Source organism: Macrosteles quadrilineatus, unplaced genomic scaffold (genome assembly GCF_028750875.1).
Source record: "Macrosteles quadrilineatus isolate MER2022 unplaced genomic scaffold, UCM_ALF_1.0 Scaffold_7__1_contigs__length_78375512, whole genome shotgun sequence".
Lineage (NCBI taxonomy): Eukaryota > Metazoa > Arthropoda > Insecta > Hemiptera > Cicadellidae > Macrosteles > Macrosteles quadrilineatus.
Window position 1 is genome coordinate 60,294,898 of NW_026542600.1, and position 27,775 is coordinate 60,322,672.

Consider the following 27,775-nt stretch of genomic DNA (forward strand, 5'->3'; position numbering starts at 1 on the left):
ACTATGTTTGAAATTTCTGTGAGATTTAAATTACCCTAATTATTTTAAGTGTATACAGTTACTATAGGTATATAGTGTATATAATGGTACCTACTGTAGGCACCAAAGATTAAATAGAGTCTCTCTGATATGTAATAGTATTTGAACATGTACATTCCTTAGACGATTGCTTTGGAAACACATTTTTACAGAGTCAAATCTAGGGTTGAGAAATGATGAAGTTTTTATTTATGAAATTTATAATACCCTTTAAACTAGACAATTTTGAACATTCTTACACATGTTTGGGCTCACAAGTACAAGCCCTCAGGATATTTGACTATACCTCTTCAGAACATGGAATGTAAATCAAACTGAGCTGAAATTTAGAGAAATGTTGATGACTATAAGATTGCTATTTTTGCAACCAAACGCCTGGATCCCCTCTGGTGAGTGTCATATCAATTTCATGTGTTTAATTTTCCCATCTCTGTTTCAAAACTGAGCAAGTAATTGCACCAATAAGTAATTATTAAATAAAAATGATAATATTCCAATAGAATTGACCTAAACTATGAAAAGATCGAGGGAGTGCTTATTATGAGACACAATCTATAATGCTGCCTGTTAAAATATCTTGCCAAAAGTAATGGAACTCAGTTGACGTCTTGGAGTTCAGATAGAACGTGAACACAAGTTGAACAACTTCAAATTCACAGTTGAAATTCTAGGATGAAAAATATTTTTTGGGAAAAGTAACCAGAAGGAGGTAATTTCTCTCTCAGTGCAACTTGTGAAAATGAACTCAATTTTAATTTATGAGTAGTTTCAATCCTAGTTAGCATCCAACTCATCAAAATCAACTCACACGTTGATGAATGTGTATAGTAATAACTGCTTAACGTTCAACCAGGCGTGTTACTAGCCTAGTGGTTAGCCTGTCAGACATCTGTGTGAAAGGGGTGGTTTCCATTCCTGACTTGTCTATACAAGATGGAGTGGTTTGAACAGTTTTACCTTAAGGGTGCGCACTACCTCAGCTCGGGCTTCAGTAGCTATGTTGCGCCATTGAACAGCGCCGCGAGAAGCGCTTGCAGAGGTTTATGGGCCCTGCCTTTGTAAATTACCCATACATGCTAGAAACGGTGGTTTAAAGAACAAAGAAAGAATAATCCATACGACCTTGGTTTAATTTTTTTATAACGATTCTTAAATAAGTTTAATTAGTTTGAAATTGCCGTTTTTCGTCTACATTAAAAGAAGATTTTCAGGCTTTATAGTAGGATATTAAACATATTGAAATCGCCATACTTTATATAATTTAATCTTCTTCAAAATTCCACCCTAACTTTGATTCTACGTTAAGTGTAGCCTTCGGAAACACGGGGCCCCCAAACCCTTGCATTTACACGGAACGGGAGAGGTAGGGCGGACCCATAAAAGTGTTTATGATTCTAAAATTCAAAATGGCACTGCCGTAGCTATAAAAAAAATACAGATAGCACCCAAATCTCAATGGGTGGCTTTAAAGCAAAGTGTTATAGATAAAGTGTTAGAAGGAGGGATACAGATACAGACATTGGTTCTAACCTCTGTGGCACACCCGTTGTTGGTGGTATGGGTACAAGGATTGGGCCCACAGTTGGCACAGGTAACTATCTCATTGGCTCCTCCCCCCTCACCTTTCTTGTCCCCCTGAAAAGAAGAGAGAACAAAAATTAATCAGTGATCAACATGAGATAAGAGTGTGTGTGGTTTTATTGGCCAATTAGCCTTTCCTCATATGTTGGTATATTCTTCAATTGACATTGGTCTATTAACATTACTTAACTATCCTTAACAATTGGTTAACATTGACACACAAGATGCTTTTCTCCATCAACAAGTACAAGTCGCCCAGAAAAAATTAACTTGAAGGTTTCAAAACATTTGTTGATTTAAATTTAGAAATACAAAACTGATTATATCATGTTACCTGGATGAAAATCATAAAAATTAGTAAAAGTATTGTGAGATGAAAATCTTAACAGATTGTAAACTTAAATTTACAACTACATATCACTTACACGTACGTTAATACTAGTACGTAATTTCCAACCATTCAAAACATCTCTTTGACAGTTGACAATCATTTACAAAATCCACATTTATTCAAAACGGTTATCATATACAGGGTGAATTTTAAATGAGTTCCCCCCCTACTTTTTTCTACATTTCTTAAGATATCATCTCCGGACCACGTCAGATCATTGTTGAGTAGTAAGTACTTCATTTGGACTGGGTATACATTTTTGGCCGCCATCTTGGATCCGCCATATTGGATACAAAGTTTATTTTTCAAATGTAAAGGTAGGGTTGTGACCCATTATTTCAAACTAGAATTTTACGCTGATTACAATGCCGCAATTAGTTTTTAAAAATCTTGATTCGTTCTAAAGTTATGAGGCATTTTTATAACTTTATTTTTAGCCCATTTTAACATTGTGCATTAACAAACTAAGACCATAATCTCAAAATAGTGCTAGATAAAGATAAGTATACACCACCATTCATTGTTGACATATTTTCACTTGGTTATGACGGATGTAATTTTTTCAGCCGCCATCTTGGATCCGCCATTTTGAAACATGATCAATGTCATTAAATAAGAAGGTGGTGTTGTGACCCATCATTTTGAACTACTTTTTTATACTGGACTCAATGCCGCAATCCGTTTTTGGTTATCAAGCTTTCTTGATGAAATATTAAAATACTCTTATTTAAAATTTCAATATTTCAAAATCCAAAGATGCAAATGAAAAACGGATTGCGGCATTGAGTTCAGCATGAAAAACTAGATCAAAATGATGGGTCACAACACCACCTTCATATTTAAATTAATTGATCACATTTCAAAATGGCGGATCCAAGATGGCGGCTGAAAAAACTACATCCGTCATAACCAAATGAAAATAAGTCGACAATGAATGGTGGTGTATACTTATCTTTATCTAGCACTATTTTGAGATTATGGTCTTAGTTTGTAAATGCACAATGTTAAAATGTGCTAAAAATAAAATTATAAAAAGTCCTCATAACTTTAGAACGGATCAAGATTTTTAAAAAATAATTGCGGCATTGTAATCAGCGTAAAATTCTTGTTTGAAATAATGGGTCACAACCCTACCTTTACATTTGAAAAAAAACTTTGTATCCAATATGGCGGATCCAAGATGGCGGCCAAAAATTTATACCCAGTCAAAATGAAGTACTTACTACTCAACAATGATCTGACGTGGTCCGGAGATGATATCTTAAGAAATGTAGAAAAAAGTAGGGGGGGAACTCATTTAAAATTCACCCTGTATATTGAAAAGCAACCAACAACCTTGTGAGTATTTCAACTTTGTTTTCCAAGCTTAGGCTTTGTAATTATAATGTACTGATTGCCTTTCACAGGGAGTCCTAAGAATCAACGTACAAAAATTGTATCATAAAATTCTGTCGACTAAACTTGTTATCAGAAGTGAGATAAATACTTGTCTAAGAAGTAACATACCACGAAGGGCACTTGATTGGTTAAATGTTACCTCATTACCTCCATCTTTTCATAGGGTACAGAAGTACTTACTAGGGTACAGAAGTTATCTCACAAAGGTTCCATACATAGTGGTGTTTGTTTGGTATCAATTAAATGAGGGTTGTTTGAAGTTTGATAAAGGTGAAGGATTAAATGAGGGGAATGAAAGGAAGCTAGCGTATAGGGAACTTACGTAGGTACTTATCTATTTTTATCCATTCATAGGGAGAAATGTTCATAATAACCTAAATTTCAACAGGACCAGAAACTGTGTTGTTGTACTGAAAATATGATTAGTAAAGTTGAATTACCGATGTTAAATAACCATCACTGAATTGTAATTGTGCATATTTTGTATTAAACTTCTAAAAGTACAAACTCATAATGGTAAGCATAAGTGAATGTGTCAACATTTTTGTCTGAACTTTTGAGGCCAATCAGCTCAATTCCTTAATTAACATATGAATGTGGAACCTTTCATGTTCACTGTATTTTGATATGTTTGTTACCTTACATATACATCTGTGATTTAACGATAGAAATTATATATTTTCTCCCTCTATGTTCATTGTTACACCAGTGATAACCATTAGTATTTTTTAAGAAAGACTCACTGTCATTTATAGTTTAAGTTAGTTAAGTTTGCATATTTTTAACCCTGGTAACCTGTTAAATGTTAAATAAAGGGCAGCCTATAATTTGGATTTTTCATGTCAAATTTTTTAAGTACAGTATGTATATAAGTATTGCATCTTATATCTTTTACAATAATAATGACAATGTCAATTACTATACTGTGTTGTTAAAAGACTAAATAAATGACTATTCATAACAAGGTTATTTTGCCCTTTTGGGCCTGAATTTAAAAATTTAGGAATAAAACCTAATACTTATAATATAAATAAATACATATTTAATAATAGGGTATTTTAATTTTTTGCAAAAAAAAAGCTTTTTCAAGGTTAAAAAATGAAGTTTTTCAACAGGTTTTGTAAATTAAACTTGATCATAATAATGCACTCATTAACGTATACAATGTTTGACTTTATATACATCCAAAGTTTTAACAGCCCCTCAGTTAAGAGTAATCAAGGGGTCAACAAATGGACTGAATTACCACTCTTAATTACTCTCTGGGGCATAAATCTCACGTTTATTTAGCACACATGTTAACTATAAACCTCTAAAATTGTCTTTAAACCCTGTCTTAAATGTAATTCGGTATCTATACTTTTAGGTTAACATAAACTAAACCACACAACAACTCATATTATTTTTGTATTTTACTAGAGTTGTATATCCTGGATTATTATTTTAATTTTTTCGATGACTGAAATTATACTAATAATTATAATAATAATAATTATACTAATTATAATAATACATGAAACCATGGATTTTTGTGGGGTTTTATCTACAGTGTAAACACAGTGTTGGTTCATGTAAACACTTTAACCCATTTTCAATTACTATTCAAACCTTACAGCTGTCTTGTTTTTTAAGTCATACTTACTCTAAAATATTAATAACACAGTTTTTATCACTTGGTGCCAGTTAATTTGGATGGTATTCAGTTTTTAAATAACTAGAAAGCTTGCTTGCTATTAAAGCTATTCAATGTGTATAAAATTGTTATGTGTAATAAATCTTCTGATTTATTTATTTATTTAGGTGAAATGCTTATGGTGAAAATACAACCATGTTGCATAAAGTGAATTATTCCTGTTACCTATGCTTTGTGTGAGAAATACTGATATTAAAATTAGACTAAACATATAATTATGCTTAATGTAATTTTGTTCTTTAATATGGTATTGAACTTGGGGGTTCTCATCAGAAATATAGAGAATCTTACTTCTTCTTAATTACTGTCCCTAGCTTAATTTTTTAAACACTAACAACTGTTCAGTCTAAATATGATATTTTACATAGCCAAAAATACAAGATTCAAACATAATTTTAGGAATCCAAAACATCAGTAATAACTATTTCTTTATGACTTTTTTCTCTATCTACTGATTCTTGTATTATCAATGCAATTTTGACTGACAATGTCACCTGTTTAGTAGCTATACCATATTGTAAAACAAAAACAATATTCCAATAAACACTGACCTTGTAGATATGTTTAAAAAGTATGGACCATATGAAGATCTATTATGTGGTCAAAATAATTTTATGAATAATATAAGCTCCGCTAACAAGTCTTCATTTGTTGATAACATAAAAAATGTAGCAATATTCATATTGCTATACTATTATTTTTCTTGCCATGATTTGAAAATAATTCCCATAACATCGTAAGCTTGAGTTAGGTAGGATAAAAAGGCTTTCCTGCTACAACCTAAATTTTGCCTTAGCCTTGGCCTTTTTAATACAGGGTTAGGCAAAAGTCTGGAACCCCCCAGTTAACTTTTTAACACGTTGCAGTAGGAAAACCAAACTCGGCACACATTTACAACATAAAAAAATGCACTTTTTCTTTAAAATTAGAACTTGTACCCGGCCCTCAAAGTGGGGTATTTTGGGGGCAGCCCCAAATTTTCAAATGTAAACACCCCTCATGTGACCCCTCATTTTAAAGGGTTTATCAAGAGAAATTGAATGGCGCAAACCAGAGGTCCTTATCGCACCCCTAATCAAAATGGAAGTAATTTTGAAATATCCCCTATTAACTTTTTTACAGGTTATAGCAGGAAAACTAAACTCAGCATACCTTATTAAAAAAACTTGAATTTACCTTTTGGTCAGTATTAAAATGTTATATTAAAAAAAACTTGAATTTACCTTTTGGTCAGTATTAAAATGTTATATTTGAATACTGACCAAAAGGTAAATTCAAGTTTCTTTAATAAGGTATGCTGAGTTTAGTTTTCCTGCTATAACCTGTAAAAAAGTTAATAGGGGATATTTCAAAATTACTTCCATTTTGATTAGGGGTGCGATAAGGACCTCTGGTTTGCGCCAATCAATTTCTCTTGTTAAACCCTTTAAAATGAGGGGTCACATGATAGGTGTTTACATTTGACAATTTAGAGCAGCCCCCAAAATACCCAATTTGAATGCGCCATTTGGCTGCCATTTTGCTTAGGGGTGCGATATTGACCTCTAGTTTGCACCATTAAAATTCTCTTGGTAAACCCTTTAAAATGAGGGGTCACATGATAGGTGTTTACATTTGACAATTTAGAGCAGCCCCTAAAATACCCAATTTTGGGGGCTGGGGCAAAGTTGTAACTTTGATAAAAAAAGTGCAATTTCTTATGTTGTAAATATGTGCAGAGTTTGGTTTTCCTACTGCAACGCGTTAAAAAGTTAACTAGGGGGTTCCAGACTTTTGTGTAACCCCCATGGTTGATATTATTTACAAAATAAAAAAAAAAAAAAAAACACAAGCATTAAAAAAAAGAACCTTGTTCATTTATCATATGTATTAAATTAGAAATACACTCCTGTATATCAGTTTTGGAATTTGTGTATTAAATATTAGGTTCAATCAATAACAACTAGATTTTGGATTTATTACAAATGATATAAAAATATAGTTAAAATTGTATTTGATTTTTAACTTGAATAACAAAATTCAAACAACGAAGCAAAAAGAACTTTTTGAAAACAATATTCAACATGCAATCTAAAGGACTCCTCATTCCAGAACTACTATATAAAATTACTTGACAAATATACACTGTACAGTTGACCAATAACAAATGCAGAAGCTGAAAAATTTCCATATAATTTGCCAATGACTACTGCAAATCTCTTACATTTACGCTACTGTTAAGATTATTTAAATTCAATTTGTTATTAACTAAAATGAGAAGCAACCATGGCATTACACAAATCACATCCCATTCAGGCAATCTACTACAAAATTAATAACTTTAAATTTTACTGTGGATTTAGATTTTACATATTTCAATCAACAACATAATTTGATTTATGCGATGTTTGGAGAAAGTAGCTTAGGTATTGCTCATTTAATATACTACATACCAATAAAATAATAATTCAAATTCATAGCCCCCCATGCCTTAAGTGAAAAATAAACAATAAACCATCATTACTTGTCTTAAACCTCAACCTAAACCTTGTCCTGTTTGTGTTGTACCTCTTTCAATGTATCATTACCGTTGGAAGATTTAACACCAGCTATGTTTTTAATGCAAAATAAAGACTAAATATCGTTAAACTCGTGTATATATTTTCATCAGGAGAGTGTATATTTATGAATGCATTTTCTATAACATAAATGATACGGAGTGTAATTAATTTGAACATTGTTTTGTTTCTTTAGGAGGGTCAGTATTTTACCAAAGTATTGGATATTAAATAGCTCGGTAGAACTGTAATGCTAATTGTACAATACCAAAACCAATCCATAATCAACTTCCTGTAAATATTTACAGTAGCATCTTGATTCATGACTAGCCAGGTTAGGTAGGAAAGGTCGGACTATACAGAAAACAGTCAACACTACTGTTCACATGAAGTCATTAAATGACAATGTCTCCATTGTAAAACACATTATAGAAATTCAGTAATATATGAAAATTAGTTCTTCTATGCAAACAAGTATTTTTTATTTCCCTAAGCCATCGTAGTATAAAATAACTGACACCACCATTGTATCAGTAAAATATATGATGAAATGGTAAATGTCCACACAGTCATAAGTTTCTGCTTCCATCACAATGGCACAGGTATGAGGAGTTGGCGAACTGTTTGGTACTTCTAGTGGTATGCAGAATGCTAAAAGAATCAACTAGTACAGTCAATTGCAGGAGCCTAAAACCTGGCGCACATCTTCAGAGGGACACATCATGGGTGGCCAAAGTGAAATAAAACAATTTTACACGATGGCCACAGAAATGGTCGGGAAACACAGAAAATCACTTGAAACTGATAATCAATACACTACTATACTACCTGACTCAAAAATCATATAGTACAACCCATTTTACTACAACAAATGTCTACTAATACAAAACGTGATAACCATCATGTCTATGCAATGTGAAAAAATCACACTAGGAGCATCTTTAAAAAATTTAACAAACCGTATATTTTTTTTCCTATCGGAACCTTTTTGCGAGCATATTTAATATACAGATTAATGAGTGTACTGCATAGAACATATATATATTATAGTACGCAGTATCAATTTGTACTATATAGTATAGAGTTAAAAAATATCAAAAGCTGCACTAGGTCCCCGAAAAATATAAAAGAGGTCTTAGTGGGAACAATTTACTTATAATTTAAAATCGGGCTTAGATCTGAAACAGATTGAATTATGAATAATGAGTTATAACTATTGCTTAAAATTTAAAAAAATCTATTGGCGGTTTATAAATTATATGTTACTACTACTAAGCGAAATGTTAAATGTATAGTGTTTTTATTATTAATAAATGCAGTAATCGTAATACAGTCTCCTTTTATTTACAGATTTCAGTTATTAAACCATTCTAAAAACTCTTAATTTGCATGTTTCTTTACGTGGTTACGTCCCTGAAGGGTAATATGTAATTAACTCTTAACTCCTGATTATTTTTTAAATAATTTATTTTAATTTATAGAGTTGTCTCAATATTATACTCGTAACCCATGGACACGTATCAATATCCAACCAATATTGAACAAGTTGACTTTATTATTGTTGATCTTATTAGGTGTGGAGAACCATTTATGAAAATCTATTATAAATTTGATCACCAGAAAAATTGCATTTATGCTATATTAAATTTACTGAAAAGCCACACATTTTCTGGTGGATCCCCAGTCAATCACCTAACTATTGATACAAAAATAAAAGTTTGTTTAAAGTCTTGATAGTACATTTCCAATCGTAAGATCGATTTATTGAATGGAATATAGTTCACATAGCTTAGTCTTATCACAGGAAGTCCGTTTTCTGATCGGTTTAAGTTTCACTTGGATAAAGAACAAAATTAATGTTGTACAAAGAAGTTAAACTAATAATTATTAATATAAATAAAAATAAAATATTAAATACTAAACAAATTTTGTTTACTATTTATTGTCAATACTGTGTCTTACTACTCAATTCCAAAGCTAGAGTCTATAATATTAGGATTCAATCCTTTAGGTAGAAATAGCAAAGAAGTCAAATAAACCAAGAGGATGGTGAAATAGACATAACTTAAACCTTCAGTTCTAATGAAAGATTCATGTTGCAGTAAGTCATTTTTTATGACACGGCTTCCATCTGGGAAGGGAGATTATCTCCATTACAGTAAACATCCTGTTCTCCCTCTTTTGGTCCTTACACCTAAGAAGTCTCAATTTTGTTTTCTGTACAAGTTAGACAAAAAGGTGACAATAAAGGAATAATGTGGCTTCGTTCAATTATAAATTCACATATAAAAATAAAAATCTTGTTCAACATAAAAAAATGTTATAAATAAAAATGATTCAGTAGTAAAATTGTTTCTCCACTTTAAAACTGTTCCTGAAACTATTTTTAATTCTCTATTCAAAACTGCAATTGACCTAATTGAGGTGTGGTACACATAATACAAAAGAGTTAATAAAATATTTGAGCTAACCACGGCCACCTTTAAATCCAGGCCGCGGCATGTGTTGAATTGGCAACGTCGCAAGTAGTACTGCTAGACGTCCCATAAGATAACATAACAGACAGGTGACACCAGCTTATTTAATCGTGTATTATTCATTTAAATTTAAATTGATGAATTTAAATTTATTGACAGATTGAAAATAATACACATAATGTTCTAAAATAAAACATTATAAATTTAAAATATATTTCTGTACATTTAAAATGGAGTGAATATTTTTACATAACGGTAACCAAGCTTTCGTAAAAAGTACACAAATCCTCATTAGCTGCCTGTACAAACAAAACAACCCTACTGACTGTGTTGCCACTTCGAGCGGCCTGCAACGATATAAACCGTTGGCGGCCTGTGGCCGTGAACCAATAGAGCAACAATGTCCATGGAGCATATTTTATATAAAAATATCACTTTTCCATTTAATACATGTACTAATATATTTCAACTGTAAAAAAAACTCCTTTTCATGTTAATACCCCTGTAATAAAAATTTATAAATTTAAAATACTGTGTGATTATTACGGATAATTAACACCATACATGCAAAACAAAAATAACGTAAAAACAGGCCAATTTAAAATAAAAGTAGATTCTGTTACAAAGATTTATAAATTTATGAATATGCGTTATTGAACATATGACATTAAAACATTTATGACAAATATAACATTAAAAAGATTATCATTCAAAACAACTCATAACCGATGGTTGGTCCACGAGGTGCAGAGAATATTTTCATCTGTTTTGATGTAATGAAAAAATAAGAACATAAAACACAACTCCAATTTACAACAAAGTAGATTTTGTTACAAAGATTTATATTATTTATTTGAATATACGTTGTTTGAACATAGAACATTAAAACATTTAAAACATTTATGACGAATATAAAATTAAAAAGATTAACATTTAAAACAACTGATAACCGATGGTTGGTCCACGAGGTGCAGAGAATATTTCATCTGTTTTGATGTAATGAAAAATTAAGAACATAAAACACAATTATAAACACATATGAGTAAATGAGGATCAAAACGTAATCGTGAAACAATTAATGGTGAAAATTTTATACAGGAGCAAACATTCTGTTAGGTGTAACCTAATGGATATCCAACTAAAAGAGAAATACAATCTATTACTAAAACTCTGATCCTACATTTACCTGCTAAACATTTTCAAGTGAACAATTTATAATTCAGTTACAAAATATTCTTGGTTAAGAGTGTTAACAAAATGATACATAAGCATATTGGTAACTTACATGTTTACAGGCCAAATATAGAAGTATTATCATTTTTTTTAATACTAAAATTTGCTGACTTGATTATTGTGTTATAAAACGTGTAATATTTCAAAGACATTTTACATTTGCCTTCATCCACTGAATGGGTGAAATTGCACAATTAAATAATAGTTTAGTTTTATTAAGTATGGGTATTTTTTTAAATGGTGTTATATTATTCTCATTTAAAACAAGCATTAAACATAAATTGTTCAATGATTAGACAATGGAAGTAAACAAAATAATTATTGAAAGATGAAAATAATGGTTTCTTTTTACTGTTAAATCATACAAGTTTTGATTTAATACTAATACAAAATATAATATAGTAAATAGAACCAATGAGAAATTACTATCACAAAATCTTATTACCAAATTGAATCAAACATTTTATAGATAATGATCAAAAATAATGTAGAAAGAATTTATTCTTAATCTATTCTTAGTTAAATATTTATTCTACTTCTTAAATACAATTTTATTAGATGACCAGCAAGCCCCTACAAATGGACCAAATAACAAACTGTTTTATGTGTCTACTGTGGGATTACAAACAGTTACAAATTATGTATAAAAATAGTGGATAAAAATAATAGCAAGGAGATTTAAAAATATTGGTACGTGATAAACTATAGATCATTATAAAAAAAATATTCATTGCCATTTTTATTCATAGCAGATGGTTTCTGAAAACCCATAAAGTCATTGATTATCCTTATCAAAACTATATTAATTCAAATATTAAAATACTTTCTTTGAGTAATATGGAATGAATTAGTAACCATGATAGAAAAGAAAAAGTTTGTCCGCCCCAGAAAACCTTCAGATAAAGAGAAATTTCAATTGGCTACTTGGATTTTCAGTAAAATATTTCCTTAAAAATGTCAGATTTATTCAGTATTGAAATAACATGAAGTTCTATGAGTATTTATGCTCCTACAGGGAAGGTATTAAAGTGTGTTTTGATTGAAATGTTAATGGCTTAGTATAAAATGGTTTGACAAATTTGATCAAAATATATCCATAAACGAGCAAACTTCAAAAGCTATTTATTCTCCATAAAAATAACAAGGACATTTTTAGTTTACAGTTTTAGGAATTTTATTTATAACTGTTAGACATGAAATAATACTTTAGTAAACAAATTTATCAGTTTTATTTCAGCTCTACAAAATGGTTTAGAAATAAATTGCAAAATTTTATGTTTTGAGGTAAAAAATAAGAAAAATTATTTTCACCCCATGAAACACTAATCCCATAGTCAGATCATGCTGGTTCGCAAACTCGTTAGAATTGCAGTAATATATGTTTACTTGTTTGTAACAAATTTCATCAATATCGGACAAGTTATCGCGCAAAAGGACAATTATATACATTATATATATGCATTTTAACGGATGGTGTTTTTGGCCTTTGTGAACATCGAAAAGAATATATAAATGAGTCCCGGCTCCAGGTCTTTCTATGAGACCTTCGGTAATATGCTATTCCCTATATGGGAAATTTGCTAAAAATAGAGGAACCACCTTAAGAACCGTGGATTGTTATAATATCCTAATCTGCTGACACCCAATAGGTGTATATTATCACAGTACTCAGATGGTCATCGGTAATTATATCTTCTTATACATGTGACATCTTGGATTACCATACAGTAGGAAAGAAAACCCACTACATTGTCTTCCTCGTAGTGTATAACATATTGTAACTACTCATACTTACCTTTTTTACATTACTAATCGTGTCTAAAAGGGGCACATTATTTTCAAAAACAAAATTTAAAATGCATAGTTTTTATCTCATTATTGTAACTCTGGTAAGAACTATCCCTCTGCTGCTAGGTCATTTTGAAAATGTCAATATATATTTCAGCAATAAATTATTAGGTTACTAAATTGCACTATATCTTCCCTTATAAGTACATTCTACTGAATTTAGTTATATTTCAAGATATATTTTAAAGGTTATGACTCAAAGTCTAATTCTTGGATATAAATAAAAGACTGGTCATCTTAGTAACATTTTATACTGAGGTTTATGTAAACTCCCGGAGAAACATATTTTTTAAAGCCAAGAGGGCTTTGGCTTACTCTGCTGCCTTGTATGGATTAGTATTTATGTTTGTGAGAGTTATGTCTAAATAGGGCAACAGAGTGATTATTGGCACTCCCTCTCTTCTCAATTGCCTATTCCTCTACCAAGAGCACATTCAAATTAGCACTATTGAGGAGTGTAATCAAATCCTATCTGTGCTTCTCCTTCTCAATCATAACTATTTCCCTTAGGGGAAAGTTTCTTGAAGTCCAAATAGCCACTGTTAGGAACACTTTAAATATAATAAAAAATCAACGGTTACTAGGATTATTTTTCCTCCTAAATATTTATTTAAGTTCACAGTTTCCTGATAACCTGAACAAAAATCAGTAGGTGGTGAAGTGAGATTTCAATAGACATTATTGTAAGTATTTTTATTTTAGTAATAGCTTCATCAGTTTTTTCAACCATCTAAAATGTGTCATAGAATAGAATATGTGTGAATTAAGATTTGAACAAAAAAATTGATTCATTATATGAATTGAATTAAGCAAAGCAATGTGTGGTGGTACAATACAAGTGAAAATGTTAATATTTATTTTCTTTCCCCAGCCAGTAAGTGATAAGTTTTGTTCCTTCTTTGTAGAAGATACTTCTCCCAACTGCACAAACCCTAAGCCTGCATGTATTGTATTGCGCAAAGCCAAAAGTGAATTCTAGAAAGAAAGACAGTGATCGTGTATTTTTTATTGGTTAGGTACCATTACAATAATTAAACTCAACTCACATAGGTACTGACATGATTACAAAGTCATCAAAACCATAGTTTTTACTATTAACTTAGATAATGTTTTTCTGTGGTTAAATAATGATTGTGTGAAAATAATTAAATTAAGTAATTTATATGGTTTATTAGTAAAAAAAAATGCTGAGGAGAAAGACAAAACTTGGTATAGTTACATAAATTGTACGTAATTTTTATTGGCGATGCACTAAATAAACTCATTCCTTGAAATATAAAGAACCCTTATAAATTTAAATCAACTAATGAATGTTTCATGTTGTATCATTTTAGTTTATAGGTTAGTTGAATTAGTTATGACCATTAAATGTATAATATAGCTTATTATGTTCTGTATGGATTAAACAATCACGAAAGTAATGAAAAGAAAACAATATACAGTATATGATTGGTTACCAAACCTTTAAGTACAATTTTTATGGTACACATTTAAAAATATTGTTTACCAAATATGATTCGATATATTTTTAAATTTCAAAGAAAAGAGATTTTTGACAGTATGTAATGATGAGTATTGGTTTTGGCCCTTTTTGACAGACTCAAAATAACTGAATCAGCACAGTCCCTCTATTCAAAAAGCGTTGTTGACAATTACTCAGTAAGAATTGTGGAATCTACCAAGCCTCGAACCAGTCTCTATCGAGCAATCAAACCTGCAGGCAACAAAGAAAGCTTCCAGAGAATCAAAATGCATGACAGCCAAGAAAGCGATCGGAACAAAAGAGAAATAAGAGGCAAAGTCAAATATCAAGCGAGAGTTTGAAGTCTTACCAGTGGAGTGGCCAATATTAGGCCTATCCGGGACAGGACTGCGGGTAAACGCTGCAACACACATACACAAACCTGCACACCATGCTACTCACACCACACCCGAGACACGTCTACTGCTAATGCTGACTCCAACCCCTCCAACCCGACCACGCCTAACTTATATAGGCCTTGCAATGATTAGTTCAGTTTTACTTAAGCTATTTTCATGTTATACTTAGTATCAAAATCTATAAAGAATTAAGAGCTCACGGTTAAATATAAAAAATTAGACTTTGAGTGATACACCTCATTGAAAAATAAAACTCTACTGTAGTAGAACCAGTAAATTAATTGGTTGGCACATTTCCAATTTATAACTCACAATAAAGTAAGTAGATAAAATTTTATATAATTTTTTAAGCTTTTAAAATTTGTATTCACCCTATAAATACACCCTTTTCATGAATTTTGGTCAATAAGAGTGTATCTAATATGAAAACTGTATGAACAAACAAAAGGGACAAGGAGGGGGGCATATGGGGGAAGGGGTATGAACTGTATGTGTAAATACTTTGCTTTCGACATGAATCAATTTGTATGCTCAAACTGTACATTTTATATTTAGTATTGTTAGCATAAAATGAAACCACTTTGGTTAATTTTCAGACCAGTTCAAGTTTTAGGTGAAAAGTGATATTAATTAGCTGTGCCAAATCAACCTCAAAACTTACCGAATTAAAAGTAAGACTGCTATATTTGAGAAGTATTATTATTTTGTTGAAGAATGATTATTTGTACATGGTCTGATATAAGCTTCCTCTATATCGATTTAGGGGTTGATAATTAGTCCCCATGACCACATGTCACTGAAAGGTTATCAAATACTAGTCCTACTATATAGGCTATATTACAAATTATTGTACTATGTAAACCTATTGGGACATACATATGGTGTACTCAGTAAAAGCATAGATGAACTAATAGTTATTGATAGTTCGAATAACAAATATAATTATTTAATTAATCCATGGTAAAAGTGTTAAAAGAGTAAAGACCTATTTTGGTTTGTTATATGTAACTCTTTCACAGCATTTCAAAAATATATAATATTTGAAAATGGTTAGCAATTAATATTTTTTATACAGTAACTACGTTGAATCTCTTTAGAGTGGTTGTGAATACAAAACTTTCTACTTGTGTTTATAGTCAATTGCTATTGTAAATATTGTAAAATTGATGGAGAAAATAAAATGTTGTTATCCTCATTCTTATTCTTAGTATTTGAGGGACTATTGCAGACAAGTTTTCACAATATTTAATGTTTAGGAAGTTGTGTTTGTTGCTAAAAAATTTATAACTAAGTTGTTATAATATACTACAACAATTTATTTTTAAATGGGTATGAGAAACATTTTGTTTTATCAAATTTGTATATTTATATAATAAACTGTGTTTATTACAATTGCAATACAAATTGGCGTCTCTCTGTGTAGCACACACAATCTAGAAACTACTCGCTTTTATTATAGAATCATTTTTAATTATAAAAAATGTTTAAATTGTAAAGGTTACTAAACCTAATTCAAGAACACATATCAAACTAGCATAACAAGTAACACTTTTATACTAATTACAAAAAGGTTATGATTAATGCTATTTTGTTAATTTGTTTCATTATTGACCATATGTATCATCAATATTTACAACTGAAATACTTGTACAATCATTATTATCGGCAAATTAAATAAGTATACGTATTTACTTAGAAATAAGCAACTTAGTTGAATGCAATATTTTCGACCTCACGTTGGGTAAATATTATATAGGTACTATATTTAAGTAAAATGATGTAAAATCATAAATAGGATGAAATCATCCAACAGGCTGAACTATTTAGTAACATAGTTTGGATTGTTTTATTGTTCTTAAGATATGCTAAAATATGTCAGTGAAATAATTACTCGTCACAATGAATTGAAGCTTTACAGTCAAATGTTTCCTCACGACAACATTACCTACAAAACATATTCCAACATGAACATATTGGATAAGGTTTACTAAATTGGCTTAAGAGATGGTACCTTCATTTAAATTTAAAATGTTTAAAGGCCATTTTTATTCAAAGGGTTGACAGTCAAATGTGAAGCTTTATTCACTTATGTATATTATGATGAAGGATTAGTCAAAGGAGCATCTAGCTGGCACCTCCCATTTGAAAAGAGCCAAGTTTATCTTTGCACTTCTTATAAGGATTATCAGAATGTACAAGTATTTATAGAGAATAGGCTTACTTTCTCCCGAAGGAGTTGCATTGATTCATTCTTTAACAACTCACATCGTGATAACTTGTCACAGTTATCGGGGAAAGCAGATTTCTAACAATATGTCTACCAAGCTATCTATCCTCCTGTTTTGGGTTGATCTAATTGAAGTAACACTTTGGAAACCAAGAACCAAGAGTCTTGAGAACATGGGCTCCATATTTTGTGCCCATATTCTGTACAGTAGACAATACCAGTAGTACGCTCTTCACAATATCCTTTCTCTCATTTTTCACATAACCAGTTGATCTTCAGCCCCTTCCCTCTTGTGTTTCTCATTTTGACAACAGGGTAGGCATAGTAAAAACAACAGTTCAAACATCAGCTGAAATAGCAGTCCCTCTATCTCTGCAGTGATTTTGTAAACCGTCTATTGTGCTAACACTTTTAAGTGGAAATGACCTTAAACTGGTGACATCATGGTGGGAAATGTTTGATAAAATAGCCAAGTTGACACATGTTCCTGTATAACCTGGATCTTTGGTGGTCCAATGACAATTTTGCACCTTTACAGGGAGCTTCACGATATCTGTTTTTGTGAGTTTTACCAACTTTCCTTTAAGAGTATGTGTTTTTCCTTGATCCCCTGATAGAATAATATGTTCTCTATACATAAAAATCTAGGTCCTCAAATCTTGAGTTTTGTATCTTGATAAACATGAATAAAAGTCAATCAACAAACAAAAATTGAAATTATACAAAATAAAAAGAGTATGGTAGTAAATTAATTAGTGGTGTGTCAAAGAAGAATCTCAAATATTAAAACTTATATTTTGATATGCAATATGTATTATGAGTGTTTGTGAGTGTTAATGAAATATTAAGAGAGAAAAAAATAGTAAACCATGTTTACAAGAAGAACAGAAAGGAATCTTTATTTTTACAATATTAGGAATTTTAGATTTACAATGATCAGCTGTTGATTTTAATATTAAATGTGAAGGCTAGTAGGAAAAATTATCTAAAAGAACTGAACATACTCCCGGCTTTGAAGTGTCCTCACTTCAACAGTTAGTTTATAACAATAGTTATTTGTGCAACTAGTGAGAAAAGTGAGCAATTGACTCACTCGAGAGAAATCCTTACTCACGAGCCGTAGGCGAGTGAGGAATGGTTTCTCGAGTGAGGCAATTGTACTTTGAACTCGAGTTGCACATTATACTTTTCCTACAGTTACCATAAAACAAATAAATTGGTGAAGAAACATAACCTATTTTTACACAGAAGTGAACTTTTAACATAACATTTAATGCGAAGTGACAAATACAACAGTAGGCTACAACAGCTGACCAGCTGATTTACAGCCAGTGCTGCCAACGTATTTCGCGCGCATACGACGTTGACTGCATGTTACGCGCTCACTATTTCGTGCCTTCACGTTGCAAATCTGGAGTGAGACAAAGTAATTAGAGTGAGACAATGTTAACATTGTTTGACTGATGAGCGAATTGGCCACTTTGCTTTCTCAAATCAGTGAGAGAACATGTACATTGTTAGGTAACTGTAGGAAAAACACATTACCTAACACAAAAAGTTTGTTTTAGGCCGGCTATAGCAGCTGTTTGCATTTTTCTACTTCTCCTTTTCAACCTATACCATCTTTGCTGGGAAACACCTTAAAAACTGTTGCTGGAGACCACCGAAGTCCTAGCTCTTTGAAATGTTGAGCACCAGAGTTTTGAAGGAACTTTGGTGTTTTATGATGAGATTGAGTAACAGAAGTGAACAAGTCTTGACAGTTCATAACACATTTCTTCAATTCAAAGCACTCTTGTTTCAGTAATTTGTCAACAAGTTGAGATTGGAGGATGAGCGCTTCCTCTGTAGTTTGTGATGAAGAGTAGCTATTGGTCAGAGCTCCATCGGATGATATAACCACTTGACTGGATTGCTTGATTGTCTTTACTGTAGTGGTTGCACTGTGGGTTGGGTTAACGGCAGCACTGTCTGTCGTTTGGATAGCAACCCGGTCAGTAGGATGGGTGACAGTTTTATCAGTAGGGTTTATAACACTACGGTCACTTGGTATGACAGCAGTGTTGGTAGGATGGATAGTAGCACTGTCACTTGTCAATGTAGTTGAGCTCACTGTTGTGTCTGTATTCATCGGTTGAGGTTTTGTCACTGACACTGTGGTATTTCTAATTTTCGAGTTTGCAAACTTATGCATAGTGTTTGCCACCAACCTCGTGATGAGTTTTTTTCAGGTTGTATAAGCTGGATGCCTTTGGTTTGAAACTCACTTGATGGGTTTGGTTTGGTTACATTCATTGCAGTGGTTCTCTGAGGTTGAGCTGGACTTGATGAGTTCGGTTTGGTTACATTCATTGCAGTGGTTCTCTGAGGTTGAGCTGGACTTGATGAGTTCGGGTTGGTTACATTCATTGCAGTGGTTCTCTGAAGTTAAGCTGGACTTGATGAGTTCGGGTTGGTTACATTCATTGCAGTTGTTCTCTGAGGTTGAGCTGGACTGCAATTAACCTTGGCCAAATAAGGGTTAGAAGAACCAATTTCTGAAAGCACCACCTTAAGGTAGCTGGTGATGTGGATGAATAGTTCACTGATCTGGTCCTCATCTTCAGCTAAAGTTTCAATGTTTAAATCATCTTCACTTGACGTACTTACAATTTGATGAAAATAAGAATCAAAGTCTTCTTTCTTCTTATGGGCTTCTTGCATTAGAGTTTTTAAGGCTTCCTGTTGCACAACTGTTAATGACTCTTCTTGTTCAACAAGTTGATCTACGATGTTTCTTATTTTCTTGAGACGAGTTTTAATAAAATATGTGAGTCGAATATAAGTTTCAATTTTAAAATCACTATTTGGAGATGCCATTTTACAAAGATGAGGAGATAAATTTCATAAATTCACAAAGTGTAAATGAGAGGGTTAAGAGTTCCAATATGGAAATAAGAGTTTGGTTGGGTAAGAGTTCAAAGGCACAGAAAATAATGGGTAAAATGAGGAAATGTTGATGTATGAAGAGTTTTAGTGGATGAAAGTAATTCCAAATAGCTTAAGTAATATCTTGGATCGAAGGACCATTAAATAATGTGGAGTGTTTGTGAGTATTAATGAAATATTAAGAGAGAAAAAAATAGTAAACCATGTTTACAAGAAGAACAGAAAGGAATCTTTATTTTTACAATATAAGGAATTTCAGATTTACAATGATCAGCTGTTGATTTTAATATTAAATGTGAAGGCTAGTAGGAAAAATTATCTAAAAGAACTGAACATATGAATACTATCACTGGAACAATGTACAGTACGGTCTCATATCTATACATAACAAAAACTAATATTGACCACTTAATCTTTCAATTTATTTAATATATATGTTTATGATAGTGTTGATTGTGTTTTTTACGTTTAAAGTAAATAAGTCACATATTCATGTAACTATATCAAGGTCAGAAGTCAATTTATTTTAGTTTTGATTGCATTGAAAAATTTTATTATAACCTGTATTTTTTTTCTTAATCAGGTAACTCAACAATTTTGCGTTTGGGTTTCAGGATTTGAGATTCGGGACTCTATCGTTTGTTATAAGTCTCAGTTTTGGTTTCAAGATTTGACATTTCTGGTTTTGACCATTACAAAATTTAATTATTGAAAACTCTTTGCAAACAGTTCAACAGTGATTTTTTAGACAAATATTGGCCAATTTATTGCAAATAATCGAAGTAAATCGTATATTTCCATAAGCAGATAACGGCCTTGCCACAATATATTAGTAATAAAAGAAAAACAGAGAGGATAATTCAACAATGATTATAATCCACAGCTGATTAAGCTTGAACAGCCCCAAATAATCAATAATTCAAAAAAGGAACACATTATATGAACTTTATTGGACAGTTAGTTATAGCTTCAACACATTAAGAAGAAGAATACATATTGATAGCACTCAAACAGCTTACATTAGAAAGTTTGTATGGATAAACATATCACATTGAATTAAATTATAAAATATATAACCTTCAGTGGAAGCAACATCAACTATAATGCAGAGAGTGCTTGCCATTTTCATGCAAACATGACTCAAGTGTTATTCATTTTCATTCATGATAAATTCTTCTACTCAATAGGAAGACAAGCCAGACAAAAACCGAGAAGAAGCACTCTTACAACCCCATACATTGAAGAAGTTTCCAACTTTACCAACATCCAGGCCTGACAGAGGAAAAAACTATCTTCCAGAAAATTGTTTTCCCTCAACACCTTGCTCATTTATTATGAAGACAGCAAGAAAGATAATTTAGCTGAAACCTGGAATCCAAAACATCCTCACCTAACATGCACTCTCTTCAAGTTAAACTATTTCAAAGAGTTCTTTCAAAGTTCTTGAATCCACAACTTAAACAGATCTCCTACATTAATAACACAAATACAAATATCTCAATGAAAGTTATTAAAACAGTACTTTGATTGTAATCATGAGGTAAAATAAGGTTTAAAAATTATTCAAGAAAAATTTGTTCAATTAGACTCTGTATACCCGTCTTTGGTAGTTGAAAAATAAAATAATTTAGTTGTACTTTGGATTTAAGTATTTAATAATGGTTTTTGTCAATATCTATACATTACACCTAATACAAATCGAAATAATTTCTTTGAACTACAAGAATATAGAGCAGACGTTATCGATAACACCGGTGATATAGCCTACATTTATATGGATATAACTGTACATCTATCCAGTATCATGCTCATAATTTATTTAGTGTTAGATACATTATTAAGAGGCAAATTAAAACTATTCATAAAAAAAACTTAATTAAACACAAAAAAAATCACCAATAATGAAGTTAAGAAATTGTTTAAAATTAAGTGAGCTTAGATTAAGGTGATTGCGTTAAAATATTGGAACTATAAATTTGTAAAAAAAAAATTAGAACAGCATTACCACGACTTATTTTCTGATCAATATAGGTTGAAATATTTTTTTAGGGCCTAAAAATGTGACGATCAGCTTATACAAAAGATTAGGGTAATTTTTTTTCCCATTGGATGCCAAGCTTTGGATGGATTTTTCCGTTGATTACTGTAAGGTCTGTAATGCTAACTCAGTTATGTTGAACCACACACTTATTTAGAACAGTCAACTGCCTAACAAAACAACTGATATTTATATTGATTGATAACAGCTAGAAATTACAAAACACTGTCTGAGCAAAGTAGCTACTCTGGTCATTACATTAGTTTTTGATTATTACAATTGCCATAACAAAAGATAAGCTAGGAAAAATCTTCTTGAAACTGTATCAATCCTGAACATATTTCATACCGGTTAGGGGATAAAAAAGAAACGTTAATGCATTTTGCATCAGCATGTAAAAAGTATTTTTAGATAAAATATCTGATAATCAAAGAATTTTGAATTTAGAACCAAAATTAAGTCACTAGCTTGGTTTAGAAGATTATTAATTAAAATAATTTAAAACAAAGACATTAATAAGCAAGAAAAACAATATAAAAAACTTCCTAAGTTTTTATTTTAAAAAATAACATAAAATATTGGCAAAACAACAAACCCCTTTTACACTCATATTAATCAACCAAAAATCAATCACAAACATAATACACAATATGTTTTTGAACACGATTAGAAACACAAATATCATATGCTACAAGTATGCTATACATCTAGAGAGCGAGTGAAGAGATTGACGTAATTAATTTTGTTGAAGCATATGATTTGTCATTATTACTGTAAGACTGGCTGTGAACTTGGGAATAAGTAATCGCCAACACTCAATCACCATATAAGTGAAATATATGTGACATGCCAAGTACATACATACATAGAGTGCAAGTGGTCTGATAGTGGATAAAGGCATTCGTGTGAAACGTCCAGGAATCTGTTCAACAAAACCGATCACATATACTTTCACACCTCAGTTCGAAAAATGTGAAATGTTCTTCACGAAGTGTCATGGAGAAAAATTTACACTTCAAGATAAAAAAAAAACAATACTTGATTCAAGTACGATCCAAGATAAACTAAAAGTACACTGCTGATACTGATTAGGAACGGTTATACAAATGTGTTTCCCTAGTGTATTTTCTTCCCTAAACAAATTGGTGCATTTTCATATGGGCTCATCTAATTTAATAGCTATTTTATTTTTCATAAATAAACTATCCCACCTTGATCCTACTATTAATACAGGGGGGAAATATCCCATCACCAATCAAAGGTAAAAAAGTATTGCTGTAACTAATTATTGTTGTAATTTCCAAACATCTAGAATACAGTAGTTAAAGAATTATAAAGGTTCAGACTTGTTTTATAACCTGCATATTAGTGCTTTGTAAATGTTGCTGATTGTGACATTACTTGTGTATTATAGCATGTTTAATGATGTCTGATAAAATATGAACCTTAGAGCAATATGGTACAGAAATGGTATTTCCAATTGGCCATGAATTGTTGAAAACTAAAATCATATAAAAAGAAATGCTCTACATTTTTGTCTACATAGTGAGGACTGCAAGTAAAAAGAGGAAAGATAGGCAAATGGAATAAACTGGAAAACCTTATCCACCTAATCTTGTTAGTATTACGGTATATTTTATTCTAAAAATGCTTGTTACAAAAATACTACACTTTATAATATTGTTTATAAAGTTTGTTTTCCACATAAATATATTTCAAGTTTGGATATTTTGTTTCAAAAATATAACATAAGTAGAGCTTGTTGAATATCATATTTTGAAATGTAATAGTTATATAACGTATAAAAATACTTCTGTTTACACCAGAAACACTCACACATGCAAGCACACTAACTGCCACAACCATACAGGTAAGTATTTAAACCATGCCCACTTACCCGAGATATTGGAAAGTGTAAAAGTAGTTTTAAGGAATAAACTTTAATAGTAAGTCTTATTTCCAAAATATCGTGCAATTGTGAAAGATTTCTAAACTCCTGCTAAGAATAAAAATTAGATACAATTAATAGTTAACAGTTTGAATGTTATCAAAACAAATACCATACAAAATAACTTAAACAAAGGTGCCCAGCGGAATGGTAGATGTGAATTGATGTGTAAGGTTGTTTTAGATTGTTGTGACCTAATGCAGTGCTTAATTTCTAAACATGTTTATTAACTGTATCGACTATTGCTTTATAATGTAAAAACCATTAGAAGATATGGGAAAAGTGTAAACCATCTACAAAATAAATTTAGTTGTGACTACTATCCTAAGCACCAAACTAACACCTCCCAACAAAAATATTTACTGGAAGAAATTGAACAATATCATCGGTTGTACAATTTGCTGTAAGTATGGTATAGATTGTCTGATAAATTCATTATATTAAAGTCCTCAAAGATTGTTATGAATTGAGATTTAAAGTATGATTATATCTTAATTTTTCGGCGTTCAAGTGAGCACTCTTTAATCAGTTATTTTAATTAGAACAGTTATAAGACAAAGCTTTAAAACTTTAATTACATTAACTTTAATTTGAATGTAAGATTTCATTAAATTCTACACAATGGATTGTTAATGTATTACTTATGTTCCTGAAGTGCATTCAGCTTGTAATTAAAATTTAATTTAATTTTATCTATGATTTAAAATATTCTCATTTACTCATAAAATACAAGAGGTAGATTTAATTTTATAAAATATTTATTAAATCAATCATATCTTATATCATAGATTTCACTTGAATATTGCTGTGCTCAGAGCTATATTTGCTACCTGACATCTAACTCTGCTAACATACTCGTAACACCTTCCTCCGGCCGGCTTAAGATTGCTGTGGTATGCCTAGGTGAGAGCATGAGCATGATTAATTTGAGCATAGAATATTCATGTGTGCATGACTGATCTTTGTGCATAGTTGATGACAACCTTAGTATGAATCTTTAATAGCAATGACAATAGAGGAATTTTCATGCTGCATTTAGTAGCAATACATTAGCTCAAGTTCCAACATAGATTAGTCCTCAATATAGCAGTAATTGTAAACTTAAAATTTTTTTTATAAAGAGGTTGGTGGTCTACTTTAACCTTAAATTTGGCCCTCCACACAAGCTACGGCCGAGCTGATACAGTACAAGGGTGAAGTGTACAGAAAAGAAATTGGGGTAGGTACCAAGATCCGAACCCACAAAAAAACTGCCTTGGGCCCAAAGTTTATGGTGATACCACTGAGCCACTGAGTCAAAAAAATGTTTGTACTGGAAGCATCTTACTTGCTCTTGAAGGAATTTTAATTTTGAAAAAACAAACTCATCACCTAGCAAAGGAGAAAACTTGACCAATATGGATGTGATAAGACTGATTTGGCAGTTTCAAATATGCCAAATATGATTGTTCAGTAAGTTGAGTTGCAGCTTGTATTTCAGAACTTTCAAAATTAATGAGAAGAATAAATGACCAAACAAACTACAGTAGAAGAATTTTACAAAGTTCAAAGATTTTGGACTTCCCTTGGAGAGATATAAATTAATCTTTAAATATTTCTATGAATACATTTTTTTACTTAAATGGATAGTGTTAGAAGTATACTGTTAGCACAGTTAGTTTATATCTTGTTAAAAATTCTCATAATAATTTATAACATTTATACATGATGTATTTTTTTTAAATTTAATATATGCACACTTTCCTCTATAAAAATATATTGGAACATGTCCCTTGAAAACGTTTAAGAACCTATATGAATGAAGAAATATCACTTTTGTAGTGACCAAACACTTAAAGACCAAACAAAACAAATACCTCAAAACTTTAGTCTTTTAAAACAAATAAAATCGAGAACCCAATATAATTCCATGATATAGATGACATTTGAAATAAATTATTAAACTTTCTAATTACATCCACAATAATATTATTCGTGGAACATTCTTTGAATGCTGAAACTTTCTGAAATATTTTTTTTTAAATTGACATCACTTTTCATAGCATATACCTTCTGAAATTAAGCACTGAATTCAGCCTATAACAAAGAACAATTTGGATATATTTAAACATATTTTTAAATAAAAATCCTTACGCTCAAAGCCCTTCATAAACATAACGATAGGGCACCTCTGTAAATTTAAAATACAATGCAAACTTGTTCATACATGCTCAGTACACAACACAAATCATTCAATATGAAATTTACGTAACAAATATATTTAAATATCTGAAAAAATATTTATACATTAACTACTGGCTTAAGGTAAATTTCTATGATGTTTTAAGCAGTACTAAGTGACTCAAAGATTTCTTCCATAATTAATTGTTCTTCCATAATTTTAAGGGGCTCATAACGAACTAGTTCCTCCCTCAATTGCAGCAAATATGATTCATTAGCCGCATATGTTGCAAAGGTTTTTCTGATTTTTGATGAGTTATCAAAACTATGGTACGTTCCTAAACAGTTTTCTATAACTGTGGATTGACAAAAAGTATGTGATAAGAGTTTGACAAAGTTCTGAGGAAACTTTTATAGGCGAGAAAAATTATTATCAGTTTTTCAATTGAATAAAAATTCATTAACCTTTGTTTTAAGTCTAAGCTTGAAAATCCCATTAAATTAAAATGATGAAATGGATTACGCTAATAATGTGGTAGAAAATTAATCAAACAATAATCCATTAGTAAAAATATTAAATATTTGTTTTTAATAAAGAACTTGAGTCTGTAGAATTCCATGAAAGAAGAAAAAGAACCTCCTTAAGAATAAAAAAATCTGATAGGTGAAAAATGTGGGTAGATTGATGCAGCCATCAGCTTGATAAAACATTCATAAAAATGTCCAAAGTTTGGATGATTCAGGGGTAGTATTTAAACAAGCAGAATTACTTTCTTTAGTGTAAACTTGTATATGAATGAACATGGAAATAAGTTACGGAAATGTGATACAAATTTAGTGAAATATGTGTTTTTAGCGTTACTAGATACCTTAACTACCACATTGGTAGGTTGGTTGGTTTTAATACCAAAATGGTAGTATTTAAGCTGGAAGCTGTAAAAAGGCCTTGAAAACAGAGTAAATATACTTAATATTTACAGGCGAACAAGATTCAAAATTGGATTTAGCATTTTATAAGAATCAACTATAATACTTTTGCAAAGTATAAATCATACATAGCTGATTAGGGAATTTAGTAAACAACAAGCTACTAAAGTACAGAAGGAAAACCGATAGTCATATGGGCGGTTTGCCTATAAAGACACTTAAAACACTAATTAAAACTAAAACTAACTAATATGAAGGAGTCAGCATTAAGCAGTCGACAAAAATAATGATTAACACTTTGGGCAAAAGAACTAGAAGAAGTCGCAGAAGATAATGGACAATACAAACCAAATCAATCAATAAACGTGAAATACCACGCAACAACGTGAAATAATAAAACCATTACCTGAATTGTTCTTGATTTGGCCAATTTAGACATACAACTGTAAGAGGGATGCATGTGCTTGTT

General features: G+C 31.0%; 1 protein-coding gene across 1 annotated transcript in view; it reads right to left on the reverse strand.

Annotated features, from left to right (window-relative positions):
- The window catches only part of LOC128998668 (glutamate-gated chloride channel-like), a 351,411-nt gene that overhangs the window by 31,466 nt on the left and 292,170 nt on the right, over positions 1–27,775 (reverse strand). The window contains exons 14-15 of the mRNA XM_054424900.1: positions 15,030–15,080; positions 1,046–1,093 (exon numbers count right to left, since the gene is read on the reverse strand). Coding sequence (XP_054280875.1) covers positions 1,046–1,093; positions 15,030–15,080 — 99 coding nt within the window. The remainder of the gene's footprint in view (positions 1–1,045; positions 1,094–15,029; positions 15,081–27,775) is intronic.